The sequence below is a fragment of the Dasypus novemcinctus genome, chromosome 6 (assembly GCF_030445035.2).
Source record: "Dasypus novemcinctus isolate mDasNov1 chromosome 6, mDasNov1.1.hap2, whole genome shotgun sequence".
Classification (NCBI taxonomy): domain Eukaryota; kingdom Metazoa; phylum Chordata; class Mammalia; order Cingulata; family Dasypodidae; genus Dasypus; species Dasypus novemcinctus.
The window spans coordinates 100,696,096-100,715,638 of NC_080678.1; the positions used below are offsets into that span (position 1 = coordinate 100,696,096).

The following is a 19,543-nucleotide window of genomic DNA, read 5'->3' on the forward strand; positions in this document are numbered from 1 at the left end:
CTGGCCTCCAGACCAGAGACAGTGACCTCTGGGTTCAAGCCACCCGGTGCATGGCATTTGTCAGAGCAGCCCTGGCAAATGAAGACACCATGTGCTGGGCCAGCCAGGGGTCCACGCATGGGCAGGGGACGCCCCTCAGCCACCAGGCTCCAGCTTTGAAAGCGCGACCACCCCAGGCCCACCTGGTCCCATGGCTGCTGCCCTGAACCTGGCCCTGGGCTCCCCTGGGTGGGTGTCCCTCACAGCTCTGTGCCAGAGAAGCTCCCTCGCCCACTCTCAGCCATGCAGGCCCCAAGGGCTGACCTGGCCAGGCCCCTCTGCCCACCAGGAGACCGTGATTAAGACAAGGGCATGGAAGATTCCAGAGCTGGGTCCTTGCAACATGAGGCTCCTTTTCCAGAAGCTTCCCCAAGTCCTGGGTAAGTGCCATCCTGCCAGCCAGCAGGGGCCAAGTGTCCCACTTGTCTCAGGAGGGTCTGTGGCAGACCCCCCACAGGCTGCCCACACTGCCCCTTTGGTGGGAGCCTGGGAAGGGGGATGCCTGGTTTCCCTAGCAGTGCCCGTCCCCCTACCCCTGCATCCCCCTCCTCCTGCTCTGCAGGCTCTTGGCACAGGCAGTGGAGCTCCTGGGGTGGGAGTAGACCCCTCCATGGGCCACAGGAGGCTCGGTGCATGGCAGATGAGCTCACAGGAAGTCAGGACGCACTTAGGACTTACCCTACATGGGTCCGGTGGCTTCTTTTTACACTAGAATGTTAAAAAGACATAGCCAAATAAGATTAATAAGAAAAAGAAATAATACTAGCATTTAAAATAACAAGTAACATACAAAAAAAACTTTAAAAATAAAAATAGTATAATAATTTTTTAGACATTGTGTCTTTCATCACTGTAAGGTCTGTTGTCTTGTATGTACAGTAATAATTTCTCCTGTATATTCCCCCAGGGTCTTATTTTTTCCACTTTATTTTCAAAGAAGCTTTAGGTTACAGAAATGTGGGAAGAGGTCCACCTGGGGCATGCCTCGAAGGCATATGAATATGTTCAAGCGTTCACTGTCTGGATGGTTGAAGACCCACACAATAACCAAAGAATATTGAATTCCCATGCTGGGGAGTGCTGCTGCATTCTCTAACAGCATGGCAAGAATCTCCCAAGTACAAGGGCAGTGCCTAGTGAAGGAGGAGAGACCATGATGCTAGGCCCTCGATATTGACGACCGTACTTACAGACCTGTCCTTGTGAATTTGAAACTTAGCCTAGTGTTATACATTGCCTAAGAGTTACCTCCTGAAATCCTCCTTGTTGCTGAAATATGGCCTCTCTGAAAGCCAAACTCAGCATATAAACACACTATCCTTTTCCCAGTATGGGACATGATGCCTGTGGATGAGCCCCCCTGGCACCGAGGGATTATTACCAACACCAACCAACAACCAACAACGCATGCAAAGACCTTGACCAAAAGGGGGAAATATTCAATACAAATGAGTTTTTGTGGCTAAGAGATTTCAAAGTGAATCAGAAGGTCATTCCAGAGGTTACACTCTGTGCATCTCAGCAGGCTCAGCAGGATCCCATTGACTGCCACGGTAAACAATGCCTCAAACAGCAGGGCTCCTAAGAGCTAGAGACACCCAAACACCAAAAGCAGCACAGAGCAGCTCAGGAGTTAGGCACCCTATCAGCTGGCCTTACTCTGGAATCTATGCTCCTCAGTGTAACAGACTTAGACTCTTGTATAGTTTCCCTAAACAAGGCTCTTCTGCCCCTTTTATTTGAAATATCATTAGCACTCTACTTATTAAATGTATGTTCCAGAGACTTAAAATCTTTGGTCCATCCATGTGCCAGTTGGGTCCTGAATCTCAGCAGAGTTGCAGCACCTACTCTCCAGTTCATTGGACTCATCCAGCACAACTAACAAGGAGATGATGATGGACAACGCCCATCCCAAGGAACAGAGAGTGTCTGCAACTGCAAGCAAGAGAGTAACATCCACCTACCACCTGGGAAACAGGGCCCCTCTCAATCAGAAACTGCATCACCATCGACAAATCCTCAAGACTGTGGAATGAACACTGGACTAAAGTAGACTTATTACTATTCTATTATAGACATTATTCTAGCAATGGAAGAACTTCTATCATTGATATAAAGGCAGTGGCCACCAGAGGTTCTGGGGGAGGGGAGAGGGAAGAAGAGGTGTCACATGAGGGGAATTTCAGGACATTGGAGTTGTCCTCCAGGACAGGGCAATGATGGGTACAGGGCATTATGGATTTTGCCATAACCTACGAAACTGTGCAGGACAGAGTGTCAACTGTAATGTAAACTAGAGTCCATGGTTAGTAGCAATGCCTCAATACGTGTTCATCAATTTTAGCAAATGTGCCACACTAGGAAAGGTTGTTATTGATGTGGGAAAGTGTGGGATGGGGAGATGGTGAGGTTTTTGGGAATCCCTTATGTATATATTTTTTATGTAGCTTTTATGTAATATAAAGCTCCTTTAAAAATATATATTAAAAAAAAGACATAACCTGTGCTGGAAGGTGCGGTTTGGGCTCAGCCTCAGCCCCTGGGAGAGGTGGGGACCCTGCTCAGAGCCGCGGGGCACAGACTGATGCCTGCGGGGCTGTGGCCAGCACAGCTGCCTCTGAGCCTCAGTTTCCTCCTTTGTCACAGGGACACCACCCCTCCCTGGAGGGCTGGGGCAGGCCAGGCAGGCTGAGGCCACCCCAAGCCAAGAGCCCTTTGCGGGATGGTCCCCACTGGCTTTCCCTCAAGCGCTCCCTGGGCAGGGACCCGCCTGCTCCTTCTCTGCCCCCCATGCCACCCCCACTTTCTCCTCCTCCTCCCTGCAGCCCTCGGGATGGTCATCCAGCCCCTCGAAGTTCCCTCCTTCCTGACCCAGGAGCACTCCTCTCTGTCCTCCTGCTGCCCTGCTGCACGCTGGCCTCTGGTCACCTCTAGAAGGGCCGTGGGCACCAGAGCAGCCTGGCCCAGCATGCACAGCCTCCCCGTGAGCACCACGTGGCAGGCGGGGCCAGAGGCCAGGGCACTGCTAGGCTCTGGGGGGGGTGGAGCCTGAGCCGTGGTCAGTCTTGGGAGCTGCTGGGACCTGCCCCCAGGAGGGTGCCACCGGGTGGGCCAAGGGGGCGGGTGCTCACGGGCCAGCAGATGTAGCAGAGGCAGCACAGCAGCAGTGGGCCTGTCAGTGACAACACGCCGACCACCACGGGGAGCAGGGGGAATTTTCGGGGCTTGGCAGGGATGCTGGTGGTCATCATCGTGGTCGTCATGGTGGTGGTGGTCTTTTTGGGGTGTGGCTTAGTTTGAACCTGGCGTGGAGTGCTGCGAACGGGGGTGGTAGGGTGCTCTCCCTGTGGAAGGACCACAGCCTTGCATGGCCCCCTCCCGGCTCCTGCCCCTGGACCCTTGTGTCCACTGCCCTTTCCCCTCAGGCCCCCATCTCGAGGGACCCCAGGGGGGTCAGGAGTCCAGGGCCGAATCCCTGGAGGGCCCTGGCAGGGACCAGGACCGTGGTCACTGCCTGCGACCGTGCCCCGAGCCCCTGCCTCCGAGGCCTGCCAAGATAGCCCGGAAGCTTCTGGGCTGAAGGACCCAACCCCAAGAGGAGGCCTCGGCTGACAAGGATGGGGCTGTGGGGAAGCAGAGGACACAGCACCCAGATGGCTGGGGGCCGGCCGCCCAGAGGCCAGGCCCCCCATCTCCTGAGCCCCTCCCAGCTCTCCACACGCTGGTGGAGGGAAGGGCCCATCCTGCCTGGTAGGCGCCTGGGAGGTGCAGGGAGACTTCCCAGAAAGCCCACACTGGGCCAGGGTCTGAGGGCGTCGGGCAAGGGGAGGCATGAGTGTTGTCAGCAGCTGGCTGTGTCCTCGGGGCTGCTCCCTGACACATGCCTGCGGCCAGCGCCGTCCTCCCGCCTGGCCCCCTGCCCCAGCCTCTCGCTCTCCACCGCCCGAGGCCTGCTGCCCGGGGACGGGACGTCCACCTGCCTGGAGCTGTGGGCGGCTGCCCTGGCGGGGGCTCCTTCAGGCCCACAAGCCTCCCCAGGGCCAACCCCCATCCACCCCTCCATCACACCAAGCTGTCCCGTCCACAACAGGGGACGAGCTTCCTGTAGGGCTCAGGGGCAGCGGGCAGAGGGGCAGCCGAGGACGCCTGCACGATGGCAGCGGGCGTTGCCATGAGGCCTGGGAGGGGGCCAGACCCCCACAGGCCTCCCAGCTCCCCTGCTGGGAGGGGCCTCAGCAGAGGGTCCCCCACTCCATTGCCTGGACCCTGACCAGGAGGGTGGGCCCTGGGGCCCACATGGCCAGAGGTGCCGCAGGCCTGGACTCTGGTCCTGGTGGACCCCTACCCCACCCACTCACCCTGGCTGCCAGCTGCCCCCCAGTGTGTCCGCATCAGGGCTGGGCTGACAGGCCCCATGACGGGGGCACCCCACCCAGTACTCACGCACAGGACACTGGTGAAGCTAAGGTTGTTGGCAAAGAAGTTATTCCCTTTGTTGAGGCTGATTTCAACGAAGACCTTCCTAAAGCACAGAGGGGATGGGCCGGTGACAAGCAGGTCTCCCCATGGCCCCCAGCTCTCCTGGGTGCAATGACTTTGCCAGCAAGGCAACGGGGTAGTGGAGAGAATGGGGTGAGAGCTCCTTCCCCAGAGCACGAGGTCAGCCTGGCTTGGAGACCCCGAGGGACATGGCCGGCCCCAGGAGCCCGGCATCATCTGCCCACCATGCGACCATGTGCCACGTGAACCGCGGCCACGTGGGGGCTCCCTCAGCTCCTCCGTGTGGGCAGGGCACGTGGGCTCAGCTCCGGTGAGTGGCAGGAGCCCTTTGGAACCAGATGGGCTGAAGCACATGTCCCAGAAAAAACCATGTTCATGACCTGCACCCAGTCCTGGGGTGTAACCCAGCGTCAACAGACCTTCTGAGGACATCACTACACTGTGGTCAGGGGAATGAGACTGCCCTTAGTGCTGTGACTGGGGGCTTTCAAGGGAAAGCCACTTGGAGGAGAAGACACTGGAAGTCCTTGGGAACCCGGCAGAGAGAGGAGAGCACGTGGCCGTGTGGTGGGGGAGCCACGGGACCCCAGGATTGCCAGCTGCCAGCACCAGAGTGCTGCCCACCCTGGAGGGAGCCAGCTTCCAGCCCCAGCACCGGCAGCCAAGAAATCCCTCTTGTCAAGACAACCCAGGGCTTGGTAGGTGTCACAGCATGGGGAAACTAAGGCAGGCACCCTCCACCTTCTGCCGTCCTCAGCGGAGCCGGGCCATGTGGATCCCTGCCCACCCCCAGGGCCACCCATCAGGGTAGGTACAGAGGGCTCCCCGGGTGCCCTGGCCAAGGGTGTCCTCACCCAGGACCCCTAAACCACTGCCCATCTGGCCTCCTGCCACGAGGGTCCCCAGACCGGGGCACTTACTCTCCAGGTTCCTCCATTTCTACTCCTGGGCAAGTTATGAATTTCTCTTCCACAGTGATTGCTGTTTCATCTAAAAGGCAAATCACATGAGCAGGTGAGTGCACTTGCCAGTTCATCCAGCCACCACCTCCTGCGGCCCTCAGCAAGCTGCGCTCACGTTGACAGACAATTGGCCTCTCTCTCAGCCTTCATTTCCTTAGAGACACTTGGGGATCCCTGGCCTTGCCCAAGATGCTGGGCAGCTGTGGTATTTGTGAGTTTTCGTTTGGTGAAACCCCTTAAAATATTATGCCTTGAAATAATCCATTCCTGTGGGTGTGAGGCCCTTTCAAGTGCATCACATGAGTGAGGCCTGACTCAGGTTGGGCCTCCACCCTCTTTCTGGGTCTTATATAAACAGAGACACAGACAGAGACACACAGGAAAAGGGAGTTCTGCCATTTTGATGCGGCCACGTGAGAGAGGACTCGAGGGCCGCTGGCAGCGAAGCCCCCAGGAGGCTGGGCCCACCGAGCAGCTCGAGGCTGAGGAGATGGTGAGCCCGGAAGGGAGGGTGGGGACCTCAGCAGGGATGGCCGCCATCTTTGCCACATGGCAGGGTGGTCTCACCAGTGGCTGACTTTGGTGAGAAAGCGTCTCGGAATGTGCCTTGATGTAGATGTTTTATGGCCTCAGAACTGGAAGTTTTATTGTACTAAATTTCCCATTTCAAAAGCCAACCCATTTCTGGTACTTTGCATCAGCAGCCCTCTGGCAAACTAAGATGGTATTTAACAGAAACAAGGCGGGCAGAGAGCTGTCAAGGGAGGGACATTCTAGGGCCTGGGTAGAGAAACAGACGATCCAACAAAGTGAAATTACAAATGAAATAAATGTCAGAGAGTGCAAAGTGCTGTGACAACAAAATTCTGGGAAGGCACAGAAATTAGAGGTGAAGGGACATCTACTTAGGACGTGTGGCCTGCGCTAACTTTTACAGGAACAAGTTCTCTTTTAGAGAAATTAGAATTTTTGCAGATGAATTGAGCGATGTCCGGGATTTGTGTCCGAGGGGGCCGCCTGCCGGGCCCTCTGCTTCCTCAGGCCGCTCACCCACGGCCACGTGCCTGGCACCTCAGTGCCGCCAAGTAATAGGCTGCTTCTTACATTTTCACACAATTATTATGCCCTCAAGGGCACCTCCCACTCTCCTTACGAGATCTTGTGACCAGCACGCTCGTGTTACAGGAAAGAAAACAGGCTCAGGAGCCAAGGCCCTGGGGCCTGGGCCTCGGACTCTGGAGCCCAGGCCTGGCTGGGGCTCCTCATCTCAGCTCAGGATGAGCCACCTTCCCTGCAGGGGCCAGTGGCCCAGGCAGGGCGCAGGGCCCAGGCTGGCTGCCCATGCCCCCAGAGCCGCCTGCGGCCTCCGTCCTTGGCCCTGGGGAGGATGCCCTGTGAGGCGGAACTCAGCCCTGCTCCAGGTGCCTGGGGTGTTTCCAGTCAGGGTGGGAGGGGGCCCGGCCCCCAGCCCCCCACCGGCCTGGCCCGCCCCCTGCTTGCCCACGCTGCCTCTAACCCCAGTGCACAGTCGGCGAGGGCGGGGAAAGGTTGGCTGAGAGGAGACACAGCGTTGTGTGGGGTCCTTTCACTCCAATGAACCGAGGCAGATATTTACCCCAAATGCTGTTGTCAGCGAACTTAAATCTGCAAATAACTGAGCTTTTGTCCCTTGTGTTCTGAAGGCCACTTCCCCGAACCACCACTCGGTATTCTCCTGCAAGGACAACATGACATAGGCTTGTGAGGAAGAGTGCAGGGCTGAGTTCCTTCTAATCTTACCACTCAAGGTGGGCTTTCCCCAAAACAAACATCCAAGGCTGCTCAGGGAAGGCAGCTGGCACTGTGGGAACCACCCCGTGCAGGTGCATCTTCCACTGGGAGGGGTTTTGGCTGCCCTGTGTCCTCAGGCTCCTTCCACCATCACCCAACCCCAGTGGCAAGTCAGGGGCTTCTGACCCCGAAATCCCACGGGACTCCCTAAACCCATGGGATGCTGGAAGTGGGCGGAGTCACCCCTGGGGTACAGGTGAGAGCAGAGCTTGGCCCAGGCAGGCCCGAGGCACCCAGGCTGCCTGAGCTGTGCCCCCAGGCCTGGAGCTGTGGGACTTCTGTACACACAGGGGCTGCTCCTTCACCCTGTCCTCTTGGTACCCAGGGTGGCAGGGAAGCCCCCGGGACCCTGCTCCTGAGAAGCCCTCGTGACAGGGGCAGTCCCATCCTACCTCTGGGTGCAGAGCCCTGAGGCAGCTACACCAGCTCCTGCCTCTTCCTGGCCACCAGGGACCACCCCCAGCCCATGCTGGTCTCGGCATGCATGTCAGAAAGGCTGACACAGAGGGGCCGTCCGGGGCCTCGCCCCTGGCAAACATTACAGCAGCTGCAGGGAGGGCAGGGGGTCCCCATGCCGTCGCTGTTCCACGCAGGTCTGTCTGCCTGAAACCCATTCCTCCACACGGCACTGCCTCCTGACCCAGGCCCGCTAATTCCAGCCCCGAGCTTGAGGGGCTCCAGGGAAGTGAACCTTCCTGCACACTTCAAACACACTCTCACACCACACACACAATACATGCATACAAATTCAAACATACAAACACATAGAAAGCATAAACACATAAATGCCCACACGTAGACATACACATGCACATAACCACATGCATACAAGACCACATGCCATGCACACACATCCACAAACATCCACTCTCACATGCACATTCTCAAAAATACACACATGCACGGGCACACACGTATGCACACATTCACCCTGGTGCATACACTCACACTTGCATGCACACACATGCATGCCCATACACACACACTCACACGTATACACTAAATACAAAAATACAAGCAGACACATGTGAACATGCACACAATCTACAGAACACATATGCCCACATCACCACATTATTGTACACACAGGCACACAGAAACATGCAGAAATGCACACAAGCACTCACGTGTGCACACCACGGGCACACATGCCCTTTCACCCACACACAGGCATTTCCACACACACACCTGTGACCACAGCGGTGACTCCTCAGCTCTTACCTCCCACGCAGGCAACAACAGGATCCAGAGACTTGAGCTCAATACAGCTCTTCTCCCCCAGCTAGAACACAGAGCGGGGCGGAGGGGCAGGCTGAGAGCGGCCCCTCCTCTAGCACAGCCGCTCACGCCCACCCCTCCTCGTGTCCAGCTCCCACAGCCACTCACGCCCACCCTCCTCGTGTCCAGCTCCCACAGCCGCTCACGCCCACCCCTCCTCGTGTCCAGCTCCCACAGCCGCTCACGCCCACCCCTCCTCGTGTCCAGCTCCCACAGCCACTCACACCCACCCCTCCTCGTGTCCAACTCCCACAACCCACCCCTCCTCGTGTCCAGCTCCCACAGCCGCTCACGCCCACCCCTCCTCGTGTCCAGCTCCCACAGCTGCTCACGCCCACCCCTCCTCGTGTCCAGCTCCCACAGCCGCTCACACCCACCCCTCCTCGTGTCCAGCTCCCACTCACCTTGTCAGTGATGCTCTGCAGGGCCTTGAAACCTCCGAGCACCCCAAATGCATGCTCCTTGGTGTCTGCGAACCCTTCCAGCTATGAGGAAGAGAGTGGCAGGGACCCACAGCCAGCGGACTGAGGGGGCGGTGGGGTCCACAGGCAGCAGACTGCCCATTACCCTTGGACTAGATCCTTTCATCTGCAGCAGAACTCATGGCGGGGATGGGCCCATCCACCCTCAGCTGGGGTGTGCCCAAGCCCACCGTTCCCATCCTCTGCAGTGGGCAGGGGTGGCCCCGAGTAATTGGAGGGGGTTAGGAAACCATCCCTGGGCTAGCCTGGGAAAGCAACCTCTGACACCTTCCCCCACCCAGGTTCAAGAGCAGCCCCTGCGTTCCAGTTCTGATTACCTGCGATTGCAAAAAGTCTTTTACACCCACAGCATAAATAGTCGCCCCCATATGCCAAGCCTTTCGAGCCTGAGAGAGAGAAGGTGTTAAGTACAATTCACCCAAAGATGTGGAGCAAAATGCACATGACTGTGGCTTGAACTCACTTCAGACTTAGTGTTTGAAAACACGACTGGCTCTAGCGTCCCATCAGTGAAGGCTATGATCATGCTGGAAACCTTCTTACCTGAGGGACAAGCAAAGAGGGGCCAGATGGGAACGGCACCTGGGGTGCACCAGGGGGCTGCAGGTGGCAGAACCTCAGGGTTGCCCGTGCGGGACACAGCCCAGGGCCCCACACCAAGTCCTCACAAGCAAGGTGTGGGCAGCTCACCGGGAGGCACATGTGCCACCACCCTACTCTGCATGCTTTGCAGCAGACCCCAGAGGGAGAAGGGCCTGAGCCCAGCACCCACCTGGTGCCCCAGACACCTGGCTGCCCCACCCTCCCCCACCTGATGGTACCACCTGTGCTAGGAAGGGAAACCCAGTTCATACACCTGAGAGGTGGAAGACTCCAGAACAGCAAAGAGAGCTGCAGGCTGACCTACCATAAAGGGTGGGCTGCAGGTTTGGGGCAAGGGGACCATGAACCATCAGGCCTGGGGGTTCCTGCCAGTGTCCTGAGCACCAGGGCCCCTGGCCAAGGCCCTTGATGGGGGACCATGTGCCCAGCTAAGGGCTCTACAAACCCCAGTGCATCCCACTTATGAAACCTGTGAAGCAGGCTAGTAAGATAAGGAATATCTGGAACCTGGCAGAGTCCACATCAATAGCCCCCAAGATGGCTGCTGGAGGACCCTCCCCAGGATTCTGCCTTTCAGAACAAAGACTTCTTCTGGAAGCCAGGAGAAGCCCCGGATATTCCCCAAGGACTTTGTCATTGGGCCCTCTTGGGGAAATAATGGGTGGGGTAATCAATCAAAAGAGCAAACAGCTTGGACCCCTCCCCTGCCATTAGCAAAGGGGCAGAATAATTAATAGTTCAAAAAGCCAGGTGGGGGCCTGAGGTGCTCGCTCTCTCCACTCTGTTGCCTCTGGACCATTCCTGCCCTCTGTGCACTGCTCTCACGGTTTGTCCTCTGTCACGTGGCCACACAAGTAAACCTGGGCATTTATAATCTATAATGGGGAAGTGTAGCTTGTAAATTAGCTCTCGTTATCACTTTTCAGCCCCTTCCTCTGTACCTGGGCCCCCTAATCTGTTATTTTCTCCTATTTCTCTTCCCTCCCTACCTGAATAAATTACTGGCCTAACTCACTCGACATGCTCCTGAAATTTATTTCTGCAGCATAGTTGAAGAACCTAGATAAAATCCATTAACATATTTGGCAGAGCCGGTCCTAGAGTTTATTGGTGAGTGAAGCTATGGCCTACAGCCTGCTTAATGCTTTCCTTGGGCTCCCCATTTTAAACAGGTTTGCCTATGAGCCCCCACAGGATGTAATCCCTGGAGGGAAGAGACTGGGGCTCTGTCACTGCCATGCACCCAGGCTTGTGCCATCTGACCCCAGCCAGGATGGCTGTGTCATAGGGCAGTGGCTTAAATCATGGCCCTGCCAAGACGGAGGTTCCCGGCAGAGCACTGGGCCCTGTGAAACTTCTTTTTCAAGCCCTTTTAGCAGCCAGAGTCTTTGTCCTCAGGCCTGCCTGCCTTTGCCTTCTCCTGCCCTGTCCCCTAGGAGGTGCAAGGCAGTGGTGGAGCAGGGGGCTTGCCCCTCCCAGTGCATCCACAACTTTGCCAATGGCATTCCTATCTGGCCACACCCAGTTACCTGGGGCATGAAGTGGGAAGGCAGTGGGCTGAGCCAAGATGGGCTGAGCCAAGACGGATGCTGTTCCCTTCCCTGGGGACCACAGGATGCCCCTGATCTAACCTTTACCAGTGTTTTACCTTTCTACTTCTTGCTAATGAATTTCTCTTTACAGGTTTGTGTTAGAATGCTTTGGAATGTTTTAAAAACAGTAAAAATGGAAAGTGCCTTTGTCTAGCCAGGAAGCTATTGCCCCAGGGCCCCAAAGCCTGTTAGCTAGAGCAATTGATCATCAATCACTTAATGGCCTTTTGATGGCTGGTTTAACTGGGAAACTATCAGACAGTAAAGTCATAGAACTAGGACAGCCTTGAGCTTCTGAAAGGAGAGGAGGAGGAAGCTCTCTTGAGCTTGGAGGGCATCTGATCTATTTGATCTGTCTTCCAAGTCCAGGTGGCCCCGGAAATGTCTGGCATCAGAGCCCCTGATTCCCCGGGTGGTGGGAAGTAACTCTGCATGTCCCCCAAGACTTTTGAAGGCTTGGGCATGTCGAGTGCAGTGGGTCTTGGGCCCTGTAAAGTCGGGGTGCTGAGAACCAGAGCAGGAAACTGAAGGGCCCCCATTCCTTGGGCCCATCCATTCAGAGAGCAGTCAAATATCCCCTGAGACAGATATCTCAGGTGCTTTGATTTGGGGCTGCTGTTCAGTCTCCCACCAACTCGGCTTGGGTGCATTGATTTGATATCTGGAATAAAATATCACCCAGGACCTAGGTCGCCCACAAGGATGCTTGTGGGCCAGGCAGGCTCTGAAAATTGAAATTCTTGAGACACTGAGACAGAGCTTCAGCTCCAAATTATGTGGAGTGGTGAACATTTTAGTCAGACTAGGACTCTGGGATGCCAGAACCGTCGACTAAAAGGTGCTTCTTCATTCTTCCTAGAATAATGGGTGCAGCTGCAAGCATACCAGCAGACTCCCCAGTGGGGGGTATTCTCGAGAACTGGACAACCCTACCAACTGAAGGGTGGAAGGAAAAACTGATCTTCTTTTGCTACACTGCATGGCCACAGTATAGCCTGGAAGGTGGCCAGAATTGGCCTGTAAATGGTGCCCTATATTATGACCATATTTTGCAGACAGACCTCCTGTGTGAGAAGGAAAGAAAGCAGTCAGAGGTTTCATATGTTCAGCTTTTTATGGCTCTATATCAGGACATGAGGTGAAGTGGATCTTGTAAGTTATGTTATGCTCAGAAAGTGAAACCACTCCCTGAAAAGGAGGTGATTATCTTAGATGATCCCCTCCTCAGTTTCCCCCTCCAGCCCCTGCTTCCATGCCTCATGTGCCTATAGCTACCCCAGTGGGAGTCACTAGAAGTGGAGCATCTTTCCACCTTAATAGGGGATGCAAAAACGGCCTCTACACAATAAGGGAAGCAGAAACAATTAGAGTCCGTACTCCCTTCTCTATGACAGATTTAACTCAGTGTAAGGAACAGTTGGGGTGATTTTCAGAAGACCCAGATAAGTTTACCAAGGAATTCCAGAAGTTAACCCTAAATTTTGAGCTGGCGTGAGGAGACACACATGTCATCCTAGTCTTGTGCTATGTCCCTGCAAAAAACTGCTGAATTTGGGAAGCAGCCCAGGGGCATGCCGATGGGAAGGCTGCCCAGCAGCCCCAGCAATAAGCTAGAGGGGTTGTGGCAGTTCCAGAGGCTGATCCTACCTGGAACTACCAAAGAAGGCAAGCAGACATAAGAAAGAGACCATGCAATAGCATGCCTACTAGAGGGAATGAAAAAGTACATTGTCAAGTCTGTTAATTATAATAAGCTGCAGGAAATAACCCAGATGGAAAAGGAAAATTCTGCCCTGATTCAAGGGAGACTACTAGAAGCTAGGAGAAAGTATACCCAAGTTAATACAGACTCACTGGAGGGACAGGTTGTATTGGAAACCTATTTTATCAGCTAGGCAACTCCAGATATGAAAAGGAAACTCCAAAAGCTAGCTCTAGGTCCTGGGACCTAAATGAATTCTCTTTTAAAAGTAGCGTTTTCCATCTTTGACAACTGTGACCAGATTTTTGAGGAATTGAGGGCAAAGAGGGACAGGCAGGAGGCTCAGCTACTTGCAGTTACCATAAAGAGCAGCCGACCATCCCAGGGTCACCCCAGCTCAGGCTCCAGACTGTTGAGATCCTGCTTCAACTGTGGAAGACACTGGAAGAAAAGCTGCCCTGAACTACGTAAGGAGCCCCCAGTCCCTGCCCCAGTCTGGGAAAACAGGCATTGGACTCAGGAGAGCACCGAATCCTGAAGGGGAGGTGGAGCCCAGCCCGGGGCCTAGTGGCACCAGTCCCCCTCCCCACATGGAGGACTGAGGGGGCCCAGGGCAAAGAGCAGCTCCTTGGATGACTCCATGGAACGTCGAACTAGAGGAGCCCCAGGTGACCTTCGACAAGGCAGGAAAAGAAATTAATTTTTTAATTGATACAGGAGCCACCTATTCAGTTCTGACCTGTCACTCCAAACCTCCCTCCCCCAGAACCTATGCGGTAGTGGGTGTTGACAGTAAAACTAAAATGAGATCTTTCACTGAGCCTCTTCTCTGCCAAATAGGAAACCTAATCATAAGCCATCAATTTTTAATTGTCCCTAAATGTCCCAACCCCTTACTGGGGCAGGATTTGCTTTGTACCCTGGGACCCTGCATTCAACTAGGAGGGATCAATAGAACCTCTAAGGTGCCTACAGCCCAGGGCTCAAAGGAAGAATGTGGAACTGTGTTTAGCCAGGGTTCCCTCATCAAAATCAGGTGTCTCATCAGCAGTTATTCCCCAGGCAATCAAGAGTAAATTCTATTGTCTGGGAAACTGGGATACCCAGAAGGGTTCTTCCAGTTCCCCTAGTTTCCACTTCTTATGATACTAACCAGCCATACCCTCATAGAAAGCAGTACCCCCTCAAGGAGGAGGCTGTTAAAGGCCTCCAGCCCACGGTTAAATTGTTCTTGGGGAATGGCCTAGTAATTCCCTGCCAATCTCCCAGCAACATGCTGATTCTTCCTGTGAAAAAGCCGAACAGTCAATAGCTTTGTAATACCCATTCATCCAGTTGTACCCAACCATTACACTCTACTAAATCAGGTCCCGGAAACTGCGACTGGTGTACAGTAGCCCAGCCGCTGTACAGTGCTATTTAAACCAAGACTAGACAAGACTAGTCTTGGTTTATCTAGACTTGAAAGATGCCTTTTTCTGCATTCCTCTCCCCCTGGACTCCCAATTCCTTTCTGCCTTTGAATGGCAGGAGTCCAACTCTAGGCCCCCAGGCCAGCTTACATGGCCTGTGTTGCCTCAAGGGTTCCAAGACAGCCCCCATATTTTTGAGAATGCTTAGCTCAGGACCTAGCTGATCTCCACTGGCCGCAGTGTCCTTTTACAATACATGGATGACCTATTGCTTTGCAGTCCAATGAAGGAAGTTTCCGATGTCAACACCTTTTTGGTCCTTCATTTCCTAGCTGATAGGGGCTATAGGAGGTCAGCATCCAAGGCACACATCTCTCAGCAGAAAGTCTCCTATTTAGGATTCCTCCTTGCCCCAGGGGAAAGGTCTCTCTCCCCAGAAAGAGTTCAAGCCATCACTAGTACTCCCCCACCTCAAGCAAAGAAGCAGCTGAGGACTTTCCTAGAACGGCTGGCTACTGTAGACTGGGGACACCTAAGTTTGGGGAGATAGCCCAGCCACTCACAGTGCTATTACAGAGGCTGATAACCAACACTGAGAGTGGGGAACAAGCCAGGAAGCTGCCTTCCGTGTCCTAACACAAGCCTTAATTGGCCCTCCAGCCCTAGAATTCCTAACCTAAGGAAGCCTTTCTTTCTATACATAACTGAGAAGGGGATGGGTCTAGGAGTGTTAGTCCAGAAACTGGGTGGAATTTCTCCACCAGTAGTTTATTTCTCCAAACTGCTGGACAGTACAGCACAGGGATGGCCACCTTGTCTAAGAGCAATGGGGGCAACAGCCCTTTTAATTAAGAAAGCCACCAAACTAACTTAGGGACAACCTCTCAGTCTTCACCCCACACCAGGTGAAGGACATGTTTGAGACCAGGAGCCACAAGTGGCTTACAGGTACTTGGTTAATTAAATACCAGGCTCGATTACTAGAGACCCCTAAGGTGCAGATAAGAACAGATCAGACTCTCAACCCAGCCACCCTACTACCAGTAGACGGCCAAAGTCAGATCCTGAGGGGCCCCTTCTCCACTCCTGCCTTGAAACTCTTAACCAAAACTACGCAAGCAGGCCAGATTTAAAAGATGCGCCTCTTGTGAACCCAGACATTGAATGGTTCACAGATGGAAGCAGTTTTATTAAAGAAGGAATTAAAAGGGCAGGCTATGCAGCGGTTTCTCAATTTGAAACCATAGAAGCCAAATCTCTCCCCCCTGGAAATTTAGCCCAGAAAGTAGAGTTGATTGCCCTTACCCAAAGTTTAAAGCTAGTAGCTGGGAAACAGGCTAATATTTACAGACTCTAAGTATGCTTTCCTTGTCCTTCATGCTCACTCTACTATATGGTGAGAATGAAGCTGCTTACGAACAGTGGATCACCTATTAAGCACAGGCAAGAAATCCTAGGCTTATTGGAAGCCATAGTGTTACCTCAAGAAATAACAGTAATGCACTGTCCAGGGCAGCTAGCCTGGGCTTCACCCTGGAGGCTGGTGGGTGGCTTGGTAAGGATACTCAAGTCTACCTGCCAGGAGCAGTGCAGTGGAAAGTCCTTCATGGACTTCACCAAGCCACTCGTCTGGGGAGGGAAGCCCTAACCAGCTTAGCCAAACAGGTTTTCAAAGGACAGGGCCTGGTGAAGACAGTCAAAGAAGTTACCGGGAGTTGCTCCCTGTGTGCAGTTAATAACTCAGACAATGGGAGGCTTCACCATCCTCCCCCCTTAAACCTCCCTGTCCAGGTGCAGGGATCATACCCTGGAGAGGACTGGCAGATAGACTTCTCCCACATGCCATCTTGCAGGGCTTAAGTACCTCTTAGTAGTGGTAGATATTTTTACTGGGTGGGTGGAAGCTTTTCCCACTAGAAGAGAAACAGCAAATGAGGTGCCTAAAGCTCTCATAAGGAAATAGTTCCAGGTTTGGATTTCCTAAGTCCCTCCAAAGTGATAATGGGCTTTACTAGTAAACTAACCCAAAGCCTATCAGCTGCCCTCAGAATTAAATATCATCTCCGTGGCTCCTGGAGGCCCCAATACTCAGGGAAGGCAGAGAGATTTAACTGCACCTTAAAACAGATTCTAGCTAAACTCTGCCAGGAAGCTGCATCCCCTTGGGTCACCAGTCTGCCCATGGCCTTCCTAAGGCTATGTTTAGCTCCCAAAGACCCACTTCAGCTGAGCCCCTCTGAGATGGTCTATGGGCAGCCTTTCCTTACCCAGGACCTGGTACTAGATCCAGAAATTCAAGAGCTCACAAAATATTTTATCAACCTAGGGAAAAATCAAAAGTCATCCAGGAGCTTGGAAACAAAATTCTTCCTACCCATGAATTATCTTTACCCAAAGTAAACCTGGAGACCAGGTTCTGATCAAAACCTGGCAAGAAAACAGGCCTCACTCTCAATTAAAGCCTAACTGGAGAGGACCTTAGCTTGTGGTTTTAATCACTCCCACCACTGTTAAAGTTAAAGGCATTGCCAGCTGGGTACACTTATCCCGAGTGAAGCCAGGGGTCCAAGGACGTACTGACTCACCAGAAGCACCTGACGGGTCATACGAGTGCCAGCCATTGGATGGCCTAAAATACCTCTTCAAGAGACAAAGCTAAGTATCATCTGGGTCTCTAACCCATCACCTTAAGAAAACCCTTGTCTGTTTTCATTTGAAAAAGGCAATGTCTCTTCTCATCTCCCTCTTGGCTGCTTTAGGCATAACCACCTCCATTGAAAACTGGGGTTGGCAATCTATACCAAATCCCATTATCTGTTTTAGCTACTCCCTAGAGCTACCTAACATCATAAATGAAACCAGCTTTGCCTTAGAAGCTCCAAAACAGCAAGCAGACTCTTGCTGCTGTGGTGATGCAAAATCGCAGGGCACTTGACATGCTAACTACAGCACGGGAATAGTATGTCCTTTCCTTAAGGAAGAAAGTCATCTCTATGTTAATTACTCTAAAACAGTCCTAAACAGTATTCAAAACCTGCAAAATAAAACCCACTGCTGTCAGAGAAGTGCAGCCTTTACAGACACCTGGCCTTTTCTACTTCTGTGGTCCAGTGTTCTCTCAGTAGGACCATATATTCTAAAAATTCTAATTAAGTTTATTTCTTCCAGAATCAATATCTTGTTAGCCATATGAGGATTTCATCCAGCTTCATACAGGATGCCAGATCCATCTTCCTCCAACTGAGATAGAAGAGCAAGGGAGTTTTACACTTGTCAGGTAGAGCCTACTGCCCCTAACCAGTAGAATGTAGCTACAGAAAAATGATCATCTCCCTTCAGCACCCCTTTAAGATTGACAGTATAAACTCACTGAGGGGGGTATGAAGCAGGCTCGTAAGATAGGGAATCAATAGATGGGTCTGGAACCTGGCAAGAAGCCCACGTGGACATCAGTAACCCCCAAGACGGCTGCTGGAGGACCCTCCCCAAGATTCTGCCTCTCAGAACAAAGACTTCTTCTGGAAGGCAGGAGAAGCCCGGGATATTCTCCAAGGACTTTGTCATTGGGCGCTCACGGGGTAATTGATGGGCAAGGTAATCAGTCAAAAGAGCAAACAGCTGGAACCCCTCCCCTGCCATTAGCAAAGGGGCGGAATAATTAACAGTTCAAAAAGCCAGGCGTGGGGCCTGAATGCATGTTCTCACTCTCTACTCTCCTCTTGCCCCTGGACCTGTTCCTGCCCTCTGGGCACTGATCTCACCATTTTCCCTCTGCCATGTGGCCACACAAGTAAACCTGGGTATTTATAATCTATAATGGGGAAGTGTAGCTTGTAAATTAGCTCTCTTTATCACTTTTCAGCCCCTTCCTCTCTACCTGGAACCCCTAATCTGTTATTTATCTCCCACTTCTCCTTCCTCCCTACCTGAATAAATTACTAGCCTAACTCCCCTGACATGTTCTTGAAATTTGTTTCTGCAGCATAGTCAAAGAACCTAAATAAAATCCGGTAACACCTGGAAGGACGTCAGTCCTGGTCTGAGGACAGCACCCAGCACCATCAGGGAGGGAGGCACAGGGTGGAAGGAAGAAGAGCCGAAAGCCACAGTGCAGCTCAGAGGCCACAGTGGGCAGCAAAGGGTGGCAATCGAGAAGACGTTCTGTAAACCAAACCCTACGTCTGTGCGGAAACATTGGCTGCTTCCTTTTCTTTTCCCAAATGCAGGTCAGAGAGGGAAGTGGCCTCACCTGGACGCACCTGCAGCCTCTCAAGACCAAAGGTGCAAGCAGGCACTTTAGTTCTCATAAAGGCAAAATGGGTATTAACTTAGCCTCCTTGTCCAGAGGAGGAATCTGTAACTCGGAGACCGTGAGGAACTTCCTCCCACTCAGAGCTAGAACGTGGGGGAGGGATCAGGACCTGGAATGCGCTGATGCCCAAGCCTGGCCTTGCCCTTGACCCCTGAGACCACGAAGGGCAGGAGGGGGCTTACCTCCAGCGGTGGCTTTTGCAATTTGGTCATTTGCCTGCAATAAATGAAGGAACATTGGGAGAGAGGCATTAGATGATCCAAGGAATAGTCTGAAAACTTAATCAATCTGGAAAAATTCTCTGAGCTCTAGCAGTCTGTACCATTTCAAATCCTTTATCCATGTACGTAGCTCCTACAGGTACTACAGCTTTAAGTTCCTTAAGACCTTCCTGGATTTTTTTCCTGAAACAAAACAGAAAAGGCAGTGGAGGTGGGCGTGGCCTCCCACAGTCGCTCTGCGTGGACATGCAAGGACACGGTGCATCTCACGCAGACAGGGCCCCGCTGTCCCCATGGGCTCAACCTGGCTTGCTCGGAGCTTGTCCCTGGCCCACGGCCCCCAGTCCCAGGGGGTCTTGCCTTTGACCATCCCTGCACGTGCAGCTGCAAGTCAGCCTCATGAGGGACTGGTGTTTTCACGAACTCCTGTGGGACCCCGGCAGGCGGCCCATGGGAGGTTTAGTTTGGGAAAGCTCATCCTGCTTCTAGGCCGCCCTCCCCCTCCCATTCCGCAACCCCCTGGGGGGCTCAGCCCCACGAGCTGCCTGTGTAGGCAAAAGGAAGTAGCCAACAGGCCAGAGGGGGTTCCTGGGCTGCTGGGGGAGGG

At 53.4% G+C, this 19,543-nt stretch overlaps 1 protein-coding gene across 1 annotated transcript in view; it reads right to left on the reverse strand.

Annotated features, from left to right (window-relative positions):
- Positions 1-19,543, reverse strand: part of LOC131278900 (anthrax toxin receptor-like) — a 45,675-nt gene that overhangs the window by 5,169 nt on the left and 20,963 nt on the right. The window contains exons 4-14 of the mRNA XM_058299539.2: positions 19,038-19,119; positions 18,898-18,931; positions 9,558-9,637; positions 9,412-9,480; positions 9,017-9,097; positions 8,556-8,616; positions 7,120-7,218; positions 5,463-5,532; positions 4,486-4,564; positions 3,174-3,386; positions 718-747 (exon numbers count right to left, since the gene is read on the reverse strand). Coding sequence (XP_058155522.1) covers positions 718-747; positions 3,174-3,386; positions 4,486-4,564; positions 5,463-5,532; positions 7,120-7,218; positions 8,556-8,616; positions 9,017-9,097; positions 9,412-9,480; positions 9,558-9,637; positions 18,898-18,931; positions 19,038-19,119 — 898 coding nt within the window. The remainder of the gene's footprint in view (positions 1-717; positions 748-3,173; positions 3,387-4,485; positions 4,565-5,462; positions 5,533-7,119; positions 7,219-8,555; positions 8,617-9,016; positions 9,098-9,411; positions 9,481-9,557; positions 9,638-18,897; positions 18,932-19,037; positions 19,120-19,543) is intronic.